This window comes from Nicotiana attenuata, unplaced genomic scaffold (assembly GCF_001879085.1).
Source record: "Nicotiana attenuata strain UT unplaced genomic scaffold, NIATTr2, whole genome shotgun sequence".
Classification (NCBI taxonomy): Eukaryota; Viridiplantae; Streptophyta; class Magnoliopsida; order Solanales; family Solanaceae; genus Nicotiana; species Nicotiana attenuata.
In genome coordinates this window covers 38,666-54,907 of record NW_017671993.1, presented here as the reverse complement: position 1 = coordinate 54,907, position 16,242 = coordinate 38,666, and the positions used below count along the sequence as shown (strand labels likewise).

Genomic DNA, 16,242 nt, shown 5'->3' with positions numbered 1-16,242 from the left:
ATGTTAGTAAATTCCTTAAGCTTGTAGAGTCTACTGTGTTAAAACAGAAATAATAAAACTGTTAGAAGAAACAGAAAATTTGTAAACGATAAGAAATATTCAGTGTCCACAATTTCCTTGTGTGTCCTTAAGGAATTTTAACCCCCTCACAAGTTGCCAAGGTAATGGATTAAATCCTCCCAGGATGAAACGGAATAAACCTTCCTGCAACAGTGGCAATACAAATCGCAGGATACGAACGAACTCAAAGAACGGAGCAAAATCACACTTACGAATTTGAGAGAGAGAGACTGCGAAGTAGAATGCAGTATTCAGAAGGAAATTCTCGATTTTTCAGTGAGTGGAAAAAGAAGCCATGCCTAAGAATTTATAGGCAATTATCGGAAGAGGTGTGATGTCTGTTCAGGAAAAAATATCTGTTCATGAGGGAAAGCATGGGTCCTCACTCCAAGCATTTTTCCACATTGTGTTTAGATGACGATATGGAAATAGAGTCGTCCGAGCCATTTGAGGAGTCAAGGAATGAGGAACAAATGCTTACATTCTGGAATTCTTCTTGCCAGAAAGTCGGGATTACACACCTCATATAAAGGCCAAGAAGTGCAGAATACTACATTATTTTATTGGGCCAATCGGATTCGTTCCACACCCCAGGAGCATGATCATAGAGCAGAATCAAAACTTGGGGTCCGATTCATAAGTTCAAAGTGGAGGCAGAAAGTGATTCACGTCGTGCCGCGATGTTAAATCAAGCGTTTGTTGCGAGGCAACCCAGCTTTATTGCTTTATTTTATTTATTTTTTTTATTTTTATTTTTGTAATTGTATTATTTTTGTAGTGTCAATTTTTTTATTTTCTAGGAGCATGGAAAGCAATGGTATTGGAAGAATGCAACAGCAAACCAAATGGTTGGAACTAAGTGTGAGGTACCCGCACGAAGGACCAAGCTGGGGAGAAGTCTGAGTACCCCAGGAGCTGTAGTGCTTCGGCCTTTGGCCTACCAGGGAGTCTCTTTTACCCTTTTTATTAGTTATGGTATGCATTGGGGACAATGCAAAATTTTAAGTGTGGGGTGAGGAGATCGTCCGGGTGACTTTCTATGCTATTTTAGTTGTGCTAGTTTAATAATTTTTTTTTTATAAAAAGATTGGACTTTTCCCGACGATGGATCTATTAGACAATTTTCTTGAGGGATTTAAGTCTAAAAAAAATATTTTTTTGTTAGGTAGTGTAATAATTCCCCCTTGGTTTTTCTTTGTGCCGCGGTTCTTTTCCAAGGGTTTTGTTTGAACCGGGTGTAGTTAATTTTTTTTTTAGGAATAGGAGCCATTGTGTTGAGTTTTGAATTGAAGCAACATCTCTTGACTTTGTTATGCCTTGAGAATAGTGAGTACTTTGGTTGTGACGCTTAGGCTCAATTTTTGACTCTTGTAGAAGTACCTTAAATTGTATGATTTTAACTTTGCTTAACTGCTTTGGCTAGAGTGTCTTGATGAATCCAATCCTGAGGGAGTTATGTGCCATGTGTGTGAGAGGTTTTGTGATATTCTGTGCATTGCATTTGATGCCTAGAACTTGCCTCGTGTGTTTGCAAAGCGAAATAGTAGTTTTATTCAGTCTAGGAAGTGATATAGGCATTTCTTTGTTGAGCCAGATAGGTATATTTTACCCGCCTAATTATTATGTATCGTAGTTAACCCCTTTGAGCCTGTAATCCTGTTTCTTTGGCAACCATATTACAAGTCTTACCCATTTGTTCGAATTAACCATCTATTTGAACCATTGTAACCTCTCATGAGCACTTGAATTATTTATGAACTTTGTAAAAGTTAAAGTGTGGGGTGGTTGGTTTGGCTTTTGAGTGGAACTAATGAAATAAGGAGAAAGGTGCACTGTTTTGAAAAAGGAAGAGCCACTTGAATTGAAAACAAAATAGTTGGATTGTTGTGAAAAAAAAATCTCTTGATAAGTGGTGGCTCTTGACGTAAGTGTGCTTAAAGAAGTATGGGGTAATATAAATTTATGTGAAGGTGGAGTTTGGTTTGACATAAGTATGGGGTTGAATGTTAAAGTATATGTATTAAACTGCTTAGGGAGGTGTAGTCACTCTTATATCTAAATGTATCCTACCCGTCCCGTAGCCTACATTACAACCAAATAAAGTCCTAATTGATCCAAGATTGAATGAGCTCGATTAGTGGAGTAGTACACTACTGGCAAGCTTACGGTGCATCTTTTGTGGCATATGAATGTTATTTCTGAGAGTGAGTGAATTCTTCCTATCTTGAGTTCCTAAGTGTTCTTAAATTTTATTGTGTGGAACTACTCTCTTTTGTTATGTGAGGGCACTTGATTCACGAAGGAAAGGTAATGTCAGTGACCTCTATATTAGAGTAAGTGGGTGAGTTGTGAATAACGTGTGGTACTTGTGAGTCAAATTTTGAGGTGAAGATGTTACGCTTTTGTGCTTAGTCTATTTTAAATACTCTTGGTGTGATGAATTAGGAGAATTGTTTAAAAAGGTCGTGTCTATAAAAAAGTGTAGTTTGATTGCTCGAGGACGAGCAATGGTTTAAGTGTGGGGTGTTGATGATAGGCTATAATTGCATATTTTTGTCGCTTATTACACTCGAATTTACTGCACTTTAATTGAGTTTGCGCTTTAATCGCTAGTGTTTTGCACTAATTGTGCGTTTTATGCCTTGTAGGTGTGATTTCGAGCGATATAGATGTTATGGAATGAATTTAAGTGATTTGAAGCTTTGAAGTCTGAGTAAAAGCTCAAGGAATTAAAGTCGGGATCTTGTTCGGAGGTCAAATTTGATAATTAAGTATGAACGAAGACTTGAGGAGGCATATTGCGCACTGTCTAGTAAAATAGACATAACCTTTTGCTCAGAACTCCATTTGGGCTCCACAATATATGGTTGGAAAGCAATGGGCTACAACTTTCATGTTTTACATTTTTCCAAATTCCAAACGGAACAGGGTGAAAAACTGCGGTTTTGACGCGACCGCGGCAGAACCGCGGTAGAAGATGGTCGCGGACAACTGAAGAATCAGAGGGCATGTTTGGCCGCGGTTCCACCGCGACCGCGCCAAAACCGCGGCAGGAAGCGAAAATTTCAGGGACTAAAGTGCAAAATATGGGATTTTAAGTCCTAAACCCTATATTGAACAAAGGAGGTCGGCCAAGAACAAGAGGAGGACATATTTTGGACACAAATCAGACCTAAGGACGCAGGAGACACTACTTTAGGGTTAGACAACACCCTTGGAGGCAAGAACACATTGGGAGCAAGGCGGAGAATTCTTCTACGAGTTTTTTCCTTCCTCTTCCTATTTTTTTCATTGTTGGTTATGACTTTTAGTATTGTAGTTTTACATACTATTATGAATAGCTAATTTGTTATCTAGAGTTTGATAGAACCTTTTGTAGGATAAATTCTTGTTATGTTTTTATATAATTGAGCCATAGTTTTTCTCTATTTGTTCAACTACGTTTATATTGTGGTTGGTTGAAGAGCTCTCAATTAGCTGTGCCTATTTAGTATGCATAACTCGGGAGAGAGTGCATATTTAGGTAATGGTTGAACAACACCACTCCCAAAGTATATGAGGGATCAATAACCGAGGGTTTAAAGGTGGGATAGGGATAACGAAGCCTTGGGTGCGATCTGAAGTGAGCTGTATTAAAAGCCAGCTAGCGTAGCTCGGGAGAGTGCGTCTAGTAAATTGTCGTAATTACTCGGGAGAGATTTACGGTAATAAGAGTGCTCATGATCGGTAGAGAATACTTAGGCGAAACTATAGAAGACATAGCGGGAAGGATTCCGATAATTGGGAAATCATAACTCTAGACCTCCTTAATCTTTTCTCTAACCCTCAGTATCGTTAGTTGTTAATTTACTATTTTAATTTGTTAGTTAATTAGTTAAACACAAGAATCTTAATATCTATAAGTTAGGAATTGTTCAAGCTTGTCTTCTTGGTGATAGTGAACAGTTGTAGCTAAACCTTAGTTCTCTGTGGGATTCGACTCCGGACTTGTAAACCGGATTATATTTGCAACGATCGCATTATCCTTTTTATAAAGCATAGTTGGGCGTCATCAAAAGATCCCAAGAACACGTCCTTATCTTATGACACTTAATGAGTATTACAGAGTTCAATCATTTTCTTGGTTTAAAACAAATGAATAATATATGGGCAGTAATAATTCCTTTGCACAAACATTGTCTACAGTATCATGATACCATGGGAACGTTTTTGAAATAAAGAAAAATTTCAGCCCTTTAGTATCCAAGGTTATGACTGTACCGAGAATAGCTATTGGATTTAATTATAATGAGATTTGACCAAAGGTGATAATTGTGTTTGTGGATGTGAAAAAATGACCAAGGAGAACGTTGTAGAAAAGACCCCACATTTCAATTATTCCTCCTCATTCAAAATGCTGACAATAATTGCACGGCCTGATCATTTTCTTTTAAGATATTATAATTTTTAACCGTGCAAAAAATTATTTATATTCAATATTTCAAAAAATACATAAAATTAATATAATTTTTATATATAAAATACAGCATATATAAATATACAATACGAAAAATATATTCGGCTATTATTTTACAACTTTTTTTGGATGGTTGTTCCCCATTGTATCCTATTGTATTGTTATCCCAAAACAATGTTTGTTTTGATTGTTTCGTTAAAATTGGTTGTATTGTATTGTTAAATCCATTGTTCCGGAACAATGAAAAGTTCCATTTTTTGAAACAACCGATTTGGTGTGGTGGCATTGTTTACTATTTTTCTTTCCAATTATGCCCTAACTTATTACTCCACATTTCTATTTTGACCTTTACCTTTTTTTTTTTCTATTTTAACTCCAAATCTCAAACCTATAACCTACTTTGTTTTTTTCCAAAACTTCTGCCGCCAACGCTAAAGGTGTTTTGCCGCCTTCTGTTTTATTTTTTCTCCTAATTTGCTTTTAACTCAATTCTAATTAGCTATGTTTTGCTTTCTTCTGTCTTGCTCCTTTGTTTTGCTTTCTTAAGGTGTTTTGCCTCCTTCTGTATAATTTTTTAAAATTATTTTTATGCATAACTTTTGATAAATTTAATATTTAAATAGTTGAGGATGTTTTAGTATTTTTATCAGTTACAGTACAGTACGATACAGCCAAACCAAACAGCAAAATATTATTTAACAATAACAAGCAATACAATCTATCCAAACATTATATTCATAAACGATACAATACAATACAATACTGTAGGCATATATATTTTATTAGAATTTTGAATATGTAAAATAATTTGGACTATATTTTAAATTCAAGATGTATTGGTCCAAATAAATATAGAGAAAACTACTCTCTATAGCTCCTCAAAATTTTAATAGCCCATGTTTTGTCCTACTTACAAAAGATGGCCCTTCCGGCCAAACGTATTGCATATAGTAGCCGAAAGGAATAAGCATGACAACATAAGTGCCTATAGCTCGGTGGTTAGAGCGCCTGTTTCCTAAGTTGAAGGTCGCAGGTTCGACCCTCACCTGGCGCGATAGAGCAACCCCTTTTGCCTTTTTAAATGTACTTCTGCATCTTATAAGTATTTTTATATATTTTTTTGTATAATAGCAAACTATTTTTGTATATTTTTTGCATAGTGACAGTCTATTTGTATCTTTTTTGTATAGTAACAGTCTATTTGTATAGTGACAGCCTATTTTGTATATTTTTTATATAGTAACAGCTTATTTTGTATAGTGACGGTCTATTGTGTATATTTTTTGTATAGTAACAGTCTATTTTGTATATATTTTGTATAGTGAGAGCTAATTGTATATAAATTGTATAGTGGCAGTCTATTTAGTATATTTTTGTATAGTGATAGTCTATTTTGTACATATTTTGTATAATGACAGTCTATTTAGTATATTTTTTGTATAATGACATTCTATTTTTGTATATATTTTGTATAGTGACACTCTATTTGTATATAAATTGTATAGTGAAAGTCTATTTGTATATAAATTGTATAGTGACAGTCTATTTTGTATAATTTTTGTATAATAACAGTATGTTTTATAGATATTTCAACTTTATGCATAATCATCTACTTTGTACTCCTCTCATTGAGAAACCAGCCACCAGCGCGAAAATGTAATTCGCATTTCCTTATTCTACTTAATTTTAATAACATCCACTTTAATATGCTCAGCAACAAGAGACCTTGCCAAAAAATTATCAGAAACCAATACTTCTGAGTTCATTACGAACTCTTGTGGTATGACATTGTACACCAAATTGTGCATTGAAACACTTTCACCTTACTCAAACTCCATCCAAACAAACCCTAAAGAATTGGCTAATGCAGCACTTACAGTGAGCCTAAAAGGGGCTAAATCAGTGACACCAATAAGAGAACACCATTTTTGTTTGTGATATTTGTCATGGAAAGACAAATCATAATAACTGGTTATATTACTGTGCTGATTGTGATTTTGGAACACATATCGAATGTGGAATTTCCAAATATGTCAACAAACCAAAAGAAAATTGTAATCAAGAAAGCAATAATTGAACCAGTCATTAGTACACCAACAAAAAGTACGATAAGAAAAACAGAGAAAAAAACAGCTAAGAATCCTAAAAAATCCCAAAATGAAGCCAGATTCTCCGGACGAGAAACCAGAAAAAAATGGATGAAGAATTTGAATGGGCCTGATTTTGAAGAGAAAATGGGGAATGTAATGACTTGGGTAAGTGCTGCTTTGACAGAAGAAGACGCTGGATTTCCGGCGAGGGAATTAGTAATGTTTCCGGCTAGCACTTGTTTTATTTTTAGGCTATGATTTGTATGGGTTAATTTATAGGCTACTGGATGAAATTTGTTTTGCCCGATGGGCTATAAATGATATTTGCTCATAAATATATGGGCTAATATAATGAATTAATTATATAAGTCCAATATATATGGATTAAATAAATAAGTCTTAATCCATTGGGCTAGCCCAATTAGTTGGGCTAAAGTGATGAGCCCAATTCATTAGACCCAAGATGTCATCTTCCTAGAGGCCCGGTTTGGTGCCACGTGTCAAATGATGTGGCGCGCCAAGTCAAGTGGAAGAGCCAATAGGATCATGCCACGTGTCAAAATGACAAGGCATGCCCAGTCACACTGAAAGGCCAATTAAATCGCGCCACGTGTGCAAGTGACATGTTCTGGCCAATCAAATGCGGCCATGTCATACTTCAGTTTGATTGGTCGGAAAGAGTTTATCACAACTCCTCCCTTCCACAACTATAAATAGGTGTCTTCATAATTCAGAAAAGACACCAGAAGTTATAACAAGAAGCAAGAGAGAGCTCGTGGATCAAACGCTGCAAATTTCTCTACAAGTTTCAAGCTTCAAGCAATCAAGTTCAAGTTCAAGTTCAAGAACGAAGAACAAATCAAGGTCAAGTTCAAGCAATCAAGCTCAAGCTCAAGAACAAGATCATCATTTGTGGCAACAAACATAGATTCAAGATCAAGCTCAAAGGCCCTTGAATTTAATTACAATTGGAAAGTAGAATCAGAGGAATCATAGAGATTGTAACACTCAAATATTCGAAATAAAATACACGATTGTTGCGATATTTTTCGGTCTTGATTTTATTTTCTTAACGTAAATTTATTGTCTACAAATACAATACATTATAAAACGACGGGGAACAATGATCCAAACATAGTTTTAAGATCAGCTATACAGTATTATATTCCTTTGGCCAAATACATACACAGCCCATTAAACTTGGCCCAATATTTCATTTGGGCACTCTAACTAACTCTTGTTCCATTTTGGCCCTTCAACTCCATTTTTTTTGTTCCACTTTAACACAAAATTTTTTCCCCCAGGTAAAAATGTAGAGCGTGCAAATACCCAACTGCTACCCCCCCATCCCACTGCCCCCCCTACCCCCCCCGCAAAATTTTTTTAAAACTTTTTTTTTGGTAATTTCAAATTATTTGTTTTTCCTTTTTTCTGCCCACATCCCGAGGAAAAATAGTTTTTTTTTAAATATATTTTCAGTAATAACTACGGGTTCAACTGAACCCATAACTTTCGACGCAGAGTAAAAATTTGTATGTAAAAATTCATTAAAAATGTAAAAAGAATAGATATGAACCCATAATATTTAAAAATATAATGGGTTCTTTTGTTGCACTTTGACACAAAAACTTTTATCCCAGGCAAAAATACAGCGCGGACAAATACCCAGCTGCTACCCCCACCACCCGCAATTTTTTTTTTGTAATTTCAAATTATTATTTTTTCGTTTTTTCTGCCCCCTCTCGTGGAAAAAATATTTTTATCGATAAATTTCGCCGCGGAGTAAAAATTTGTATGTAAAAATTCATTAAAATTGTAAAAAATAGATATAAACCCATAGCTTTAAAAATATAATTGGTTCAATATTAAAAACATTAAAATTGAATCCATATGATTTAAATTCTGGATCCGCCTCCACGTTAGGAGTATGAAAAATAGTCAGCTTTTGTGTCAAAGTGGAACAAAAGAAATGGGGTTGGAGGGCCAAAATGGAACAAGGCTGAGTTAAAGTGCCAAAATAAAAAATTGGGCCAAGTTTAATGGGTTGCGTATGTATTTGGCCATGGAAATTTGGCTGAAAAATGGTCCCTCACGCGCCTAAAGGGGGAGGCAAATCACACACTAAATCTAGTGAGCTTTTGTGTTAAAGTGNCTGTTGCAGCAAAATAGTGGTTATTTTTCATTGACTTGATAAACGCTGGCATTTTTTCATTGACCAGTGTGAAAAACTGGCTAAACCATGATATTTTAACAATAAAAACACTATATACAGTGACCATAGAGAGTATGAAGGTAAAGAGGAACAGCAAAACAGGTGAAAGGCCAAATACATACACAGCCCATTAAACTTGGCCCAATATTTCATTTGGGCACTCTAACTAACTCTTGTTTCATTTTGGCCCTTCAACTCCATTTTTTTGTTCCACTTTAACACAAAATTTTTTCCCCCGGGTAAAAATGTAGAGCGTGCAAATACCCAACTGCTACCCCCCATCCACTGACCCCCCCCCCCCCCCCCGCAAAGTTTTTTTTAAAACTTTTTTTTTGGTAATTTCAAATTATTTTGTTTTTTCCTTTTTTCTGCCCACATCCCGAGGAAAAAAAAATTTTGAATATATTTTCAGTAATAATTACGGGTTCAACTGAACCCATAACTTTCGACGCAGAGTAAAAATTTATATGTAAAAATTCATTAAAAATGTAAAAAGAATAGATATGAACCCATAATATTTAAAAATATAATGGGTTCTTTTGTTGCACTTTGACACAAAAACTTTTATCCCAGGCAAAAATACAGCGCGGACAAATACCCAGCTGCTACCCCCACCACCCGCAATTTTTTTTTTTGTAATTTCAAATTATTATTTTTTCGTTTTTTCTGCCCCCTCTCGTGGAAAAAATATTTTTATATATATATTTTCAGTAATAACTACGGGTTCAACTGAACCGATAAATTTCGACGCGGAGTAAAAATTTATATGTAAAAATTCATTAAAATTGTAAAAAAATAGATATAAAGCCATAACTTTAAAAATATAATGGGTTCAATATTAAATACATTAAAATTGAATTCATATGATTTAAATTCTGGATCCGCCTCCACGTTAGGAGTATGAAAAATAGTCAGCTTTTGTGTCAAAGTGGAACAAAAGAAATGGGGTTGGAGGGCCAAAATGGAACAAGGCTGAGTTAAAGTGCCAAAATGAAAAAATTGGGCCAAGTTTAATGGGTTGTGTATGTATTTGGCCATGGAAATTTGGCTGAAAAATGATCCCTCACGCGCCTAAAGGGGGAGGCAAATCACACACTAAATCTAGTGAGCTTTTGTATTAAAGTGGAACAAAGAAAATGGAGTTGTAGGGTCAAAATGGAACAAGAGTTAGTTAGAGTGGCAAAATGAAATATTGAACCTAGTTTAATGGGTATGTATTTGGCCTATTCCTTTTCTTTCGTCCCTTCTTTTTAGGTAAATTGAATGGTAAAAATATAAGCATGTTAGAGTTACGACATTTCATTTGAAACGAGAATAAATACTGTAGTATTACACAACGGTCTATAGGGTTGCCCATTTTTTGAAACGGCTAAAAAATTGAACGCATTGATTGTGTTTTCTTTCAAGGAACCCATTGATGGAAATGAAAGGTGAGCTTACTACCCATATATGACACTTCTTAAAAAGATATTAACTTATATACTGTGATATTACAAACTGATTTTTTTATCATCAGATCATCTTAAAAGATAGTAGTATAGTGACAATGATCAATTTCTTCATCATATCAGTGTATACAAGTCAAATATATTTTAAATAAGGATATCATTTATATGTATTTTTCACGCTTTTTTAGAGGCTCTTCACATTGGACTCGGATAAATACACTGTTTTAAAGAGTAGTATTAATTAACGTTATATTAATATGGGAGTCACCATTAAAAGAGAATTAAGAAGCCACGGGATTAAGGGTTGTAGAACCGCAAGCACAGGATCACATGCATCTCTCATTAGACTTCACATGGGGTCATTCATATGCAAACTTGGTACACAAATGCATAATTATTAAACTAGGAACTTGATGTTGATGGGACTTCAATTTTTTTCCCCAGATGGCATACTCTGAAACCACACTTCATTCAAAGTCCGTCGGTCCAAACTTGTCAATTTTCATTTTTATTAAGCATAAATAAATTTCTCAAATACTACTTACATAGTATTATTTATAGGGGATTAAAATTTTAAAAGGAAAAGTAGCCCCGGGGCAAAATCATAAAGAAAGTAGGGGAGTAGTTTAAAGAGACCGTCCGGTACATGAAGCATTCCATATTCAAGCAGTGTCTGAAAAAGGTCACACCCAATGGATGTGATGTGGGCAATTTACCCTAATACAAGCATCAATGGCTGATTGTGATGTGGGCAATTTACCCTAATACAAGCATCAATGGCTGATTTCCCGGTGCTCTAAGGCTCCTTTCCAATTTTCAAAAATGAATTTTTTTAAAATAAGTATTCAAACTTTCGTGCTCGGAAGCCATCTAAACATTACGAAGGTTCTTTCTTTTTCTTATTTTTATCTTTATTTAAAATAAGACTCATAAATGCTTTTGCTCAATATCTTATATATTCTGCGTTATCAAGCCATGCATAAATTTCCTTTCATGCTATAGAAGTTTTTTTATGGCGAAAGTTTATTACTGACTTGTAAGTAGAGAAACAATTAATGAAGTGTTATCCGTTTCAGAAAACAAAGTGTTGTTATCGATTTTTAATGCTACTTACTCTTCTTTCTTCTAAATAAATAAAAAGAACATTCTCTGTATCTTATATTACAAAACCAAAAAGAAAAAAAAATTAAGTTTCTGATTAGTGAAAACGAGATCTCCGAAACCAAAATCTGCAGGTTATGAAAGTGAGATTTGAAGCTTTATTTAACCAACTTTACAATAAAAATGTTCATTTAATAATTTGAACAGTAGATATTTAAGAATAAATTCTCCTCCTGATTATTGAATCTAATCAAATCAACTTGAAGTGGTCAACTTTTATCGAATAAGGTAAAGAATATACATGGAACTTTTACCAAGAATTACAAAATTGTTCAACCTGGGATGTTGTTTATGCCAGAGGTTACAACATCAAGATTACTTTTCACCCCACCTTTGCTTTTCGCTTCAATTGTTTTTTCCTTTATTTAGTTGCAAAATATGGCGACATGTTTCTGGGAAATGCTTAGGCATAAGGTAAAAAGCCTTGAACACCAGATCATACACGCATTAAAAGTCGCATCATGTGTCGCAGGAATATTTTCTTTTTAAAGAAACGCTAAGTTAAATACTCCTAACATTATTTGTTCACAGGTAATTGTATCATAAAACCAACCAAGCCAAGTTACCAAAAAAAAAAAAAAAAAAAACCAACCAAGCCAGAGATGACAGACCAAACCACCATTAAAGCAAGCAGCCTAACACTACTACATTATCATTAATAAAAATTAAACAAGAAAAGCAAAAGTAACAACAAACAAGAATTGAAAGTCTCAAAACACACACTCCCCAGTTCCCAACAATCTAGTAGTACTACTATAGCTTATCACTTTCCCAGTTCCCAAACAATCCATGTACAACACTCAACACAGCAAACACAGTATCTCACTACTGCTTGCACGGCAGATTCTTTGAGGGCTCAAAAGCAAAAGGTCCAACATTAAAGAGCTTAACCCCAGTCTCAGAATCCACTGGTTTTGATGTCATTGGAGCTGGTGGTGGCAGTGGTGCAGGGACCAACATGGCTCCAGCTTGTCCACTGTGGAAATTTGTTGGGACACTGCATTCTGGTTTTGGTGATTTGGCTAAGAACACCTTGCACTTGTGGTAACCTGCTGTGGTCAACCACTTTGGTTGGATGAAGAAGAAACCATTCTTGTCTGTCGTGCCAAGGGCTGTTAGGTGGTACTTTGTGTTGTTGCATGCCAGCTTCACCACCGCTCCTGCACCATAAAAAGATCCATCAGCCTAAAATACATTAAGGAAAACTGAAAATGGTCCTCATTTATTTGTTTCATTTCTCATGACGGTGTTAGACCGATCATTACTTTTAGAAAGAAAAACTGATATACTTCTAGAACTTTTGATTTTAAAATGTGATGACATTTTTTTTACTAGGAACATATCATAAGGTAAAGTGTTAATTTCAAAGTTAAATATTCCTAAAGCACCCGATTTTTGAACATGTTATAAGTAAAATTTTAGGTTCAAAGTTAATAGTTCTCAAGTACACTGTTGTTCCATTTTATGTGATACTATTTTACTTTAATTTTTTCATCTTAAATTTTATGCCTCAGCCAAATAAGTTCCCATAAAAATGGAACATATATATAAAAAAAAAGAGTGTCACATATTATGAAATAAAAAGAATAGTTAAAAAGAGATGGGACCCTGAATTGGAGAAGCTCCCAAGAGAGTGTCAATCCCTCTGTACTTGCAAGATTTGCAGTAAACAACTCCTCTTACACCAACAAACTTCCTGGCTGGAAGAGGAGACGGTGGTTTAACTGGTGGATGAGCAGGCGGAGTTGGTGATTTAGTAGGCGAATGAGCAGGTGAAGTTGGTGGTTTAACAGGTGGAGACGGTGGTTTGACTGGTGGTGATGATGGTGTTTGTGAAGAGTGAGAGGGAGAAGGAGCTGGGGCTTGGCCGTGCTTGTGGTGGTGGTGGTGGTGGTGATGGCCACCATTATGAGGCTTAGGAGTTTCAACAGGTGGGAAGCTGACAAGGGAATTAGGAGCTAGTTCTGAAGTGACAATGCCTTCATTTTGGCCAAGAACTGTAAATGAGCTAAGTACTATAACTAGAATGACCACAAAGGCAGCCATTTTTTCCAAATGGTCTTTGTGAACTGAACTCTGAGTAGGAGTTTAGGGGAAATGGATGACATTTATAGGGGATTGGAAGAGGCATATTCTATAGGGAGTATTATGAACAAAATAATTTTTTTTTTTAAAAAGAAGCACGAATCATAAATGTGGGGGCCATGTTTAATGGGGTCAGAATGAGGATTAGGACAAAAGGGGTATATCATGTTCAAGAAATAAAGATTTAGTACAGGTGGCTAAATGATTCACATGCATAGGGCAGGAGGGGGCATGTTAATTTTGCACATCTAACCATGCGTCGTACAAGTTTCCAATGACCTTCCTTTTCATGTAATAGTAAAATCTTATTCCTCTAAATGGCTATAATATAAAGGAGACAGCTAGCACTACATTCCAATGGCTTTCCCATTTCAGTTAATTGTGATTAAAGTCAATTAAAGCACAAATAATTTGAAACAGTACGCATCAGCTTTCTCTTTTATCTTCAATTCTTTCTTTTTCAGTTTTGCACTTAGCTTTGTTTGAATTTAGAATTGGAGGAGTCTTGTATACGCTAGTTACCAGTACCCATTTGTTTTGTTTATGGGTTTTGGGGTTTGGGTGGGGGGGGGGGGGGGTATAGGTCAGTGTTCTGTCATAAGTCTATGTCTGTATGTGAAAAGTGGTTATGGAGGGAGTCCTACAACCCAAAACTCCAGAGGTAACGGCTAGCTGAAAAGCCTGCCTCTTAAGTCTTGGTTTTCTTCTCGAGGAATTGCGGTTCTAGACTTGAAATATTTTAACTTGTGTAGGGTACTCAACGATTTTATAAATTTTGTGGTTTAACTTCTATAATGTGTAATATACCATCGTATTACTATGTTATACTAAGAGCCTTGGCTTAGCTAATTTATAATAGCCGATAAGTATTAGGTGCTGAAAAGCACTTTTAAATGCTGAAACTGATTTAAAAAATAAGCAGTTACGTGTTTGGATGAAAATGCTGAAATTAATAATATGCAGCTGAAGAACTGGACATACGACGAGTTTTGTTTTAAAAAGAAATATTTTAAGGATAGAATAGTAAATATTTTGGTCAAACTTAAAGTGCTTATAAGCTAAAATTTGATAAGTTAGGGAAGACCAACTTATGACTTTTGGCTTATAAGCACTTAACTTATAAGCACTTTTTATTTTACCAAACGCGTAGATAAGCCAAAAAGTGCTTATAAGCCAGTTTAACCAGCTTATAAGCTTAGCCAAACACCCTCTAAGTAAACAAACTATGTTAAATTATTTTGATGATATCTGTATACAACTAAAATCGAAGCGTCCAATTTTATGATCATTACGACGATCCGTAGCCTATTCTATTGAAGGCTCGAGGGCAGCTCAAGGTTCGACCCCAAGGATCCTCTATGTTCGACCTCGGGGCAGTGCAAATCGGTGGCTCTGATGGACAAGCGAGAAATTCCCAAAGCATATGGTTAGAACTGACTAGGTCTACTAGGCTAGTACAAGTCCGTACCGTGATATTAAATCGATGTACCAACATCATATCTTTGTAATAAATGCACCTGTACTATGTTAGGTTTCCCCCTTCTATATAAAGGGGACCCTTGTTATTTTGTAAGACACATGATATTCAATACAGGAACAATAACATTAGCTCTCTAACTTAAACATATTCTACTATTATTCCTTTGACCATAAAGAGCCATCATCAAAGCTATTAGAATTGTTAGTCCTTCATCTGTCATCCACATCCTAACGCTCTAGCTCGACCTTGAGGCCCAGCATAAGCTAGCCCGAGACCCCGATTTGCGGCCATTCGGTTTGCATATCACATTATCTTCAAGCTTTTATCTCATTTTCAAGTGTCACACGTAGCATCTATTGCCTAACAACTAGCATTAAAATAAATTACGTATTTTTAGAACCACAAAATCAAATCTAATTATAAAGGTAAACAGTTTGACGCCTACCGTGGGGCTAAAAATAATAGTGATTGTTTTCGTGCCGGTTCTCTGATAACACACGTTACTCTTCACACTTTTTCTTGTCCAAGAATCTTTGATTTCAGGTCAAAATGTCTAACTCAGTGAATGCACATGAGAATAACGTTCCTGAGAACCATGGAGAGAATGGTGTAGTTGTTCCAGGCATCGGTGTACCACCACGAAACCCTAAGGATGCACCAGAACCAATTCCCGTGGACGTGGTCTCACGCAATGCCCAACACGTCGATATAAGCTCCTACACTAATAGGAGTATACGCCAAGAAAACCAATAAGAAGCTCAAAAACCCCAGCTCGGGAGGAACAAGAGGTTAGCCTTCATGTCATTTTTGAGATGTTGCAGGCATAGCAGCTGGTGATTGCTCAACTGCAAAGCTACCAAAAAACTCCAAGCACATCAGCACCGGAAAGATCAAGCAACAACGGGTCAGCAGCCGACCCCGCTATCATATAGATGCTCGAGGACCCCACAAAGAGGATTTAATCGGGAAAAAAGAAGATAGAAGCCAATGACAAAAAGGTGGAGACTTATAATTCAAGGGTCGACCAGATTCCGGGCACAGCCCCGATTCTGAAGGGTATAGATTCAAAGAGATTTGTACAAAAGCCATTCCCATCAAATGCTTCTCTAAAGCCCATCCCGAAGAAATTCAGAATGCCCGATCTCCCGGAACCTCGGCCCAACGAGCACATTACTGCTTACACTTGTGCTGTAAAGGGGAATGACCTGAAGGACAACGAGATCGAGTTCGTCCTGCTAAAAAGGTTCGGA

At 35.9% G+C, this 16,242-nt stretch overlaps 1 protein-coding gene across 1 annotated transcript; it reads right to left on the bottom strand.

The window, feature by feature from the left end:
- Positions 1 to 12,030: 12,030 nt before the first annotated feature.
- Positions 12,031 to 13,528, bottom strand: LOC109211230 (pistil-specific extensin-like protein). The gene is made up of 2 exons (XM_019374738.1): positions 13,035 to 13,528; positions 12,031 to 12,587 (listed from the first exon to the last, which is right to left on the bottom strand). Exons 1-2 carry the CDS (start codon positions 13,471 to 13,473, stop codon positions 12,253 to 12,255), a joined length of 774 nt encoding a protein of 257 aa, XP_019230283.1. The 5' UTR covers positions 13,474 to 13,528; the 3' UTR covers positions 12,031 to 12,252.
- Between the last annotated feature and the right edge of the window lie 2,714 nt (positions 13,529 to 16,242).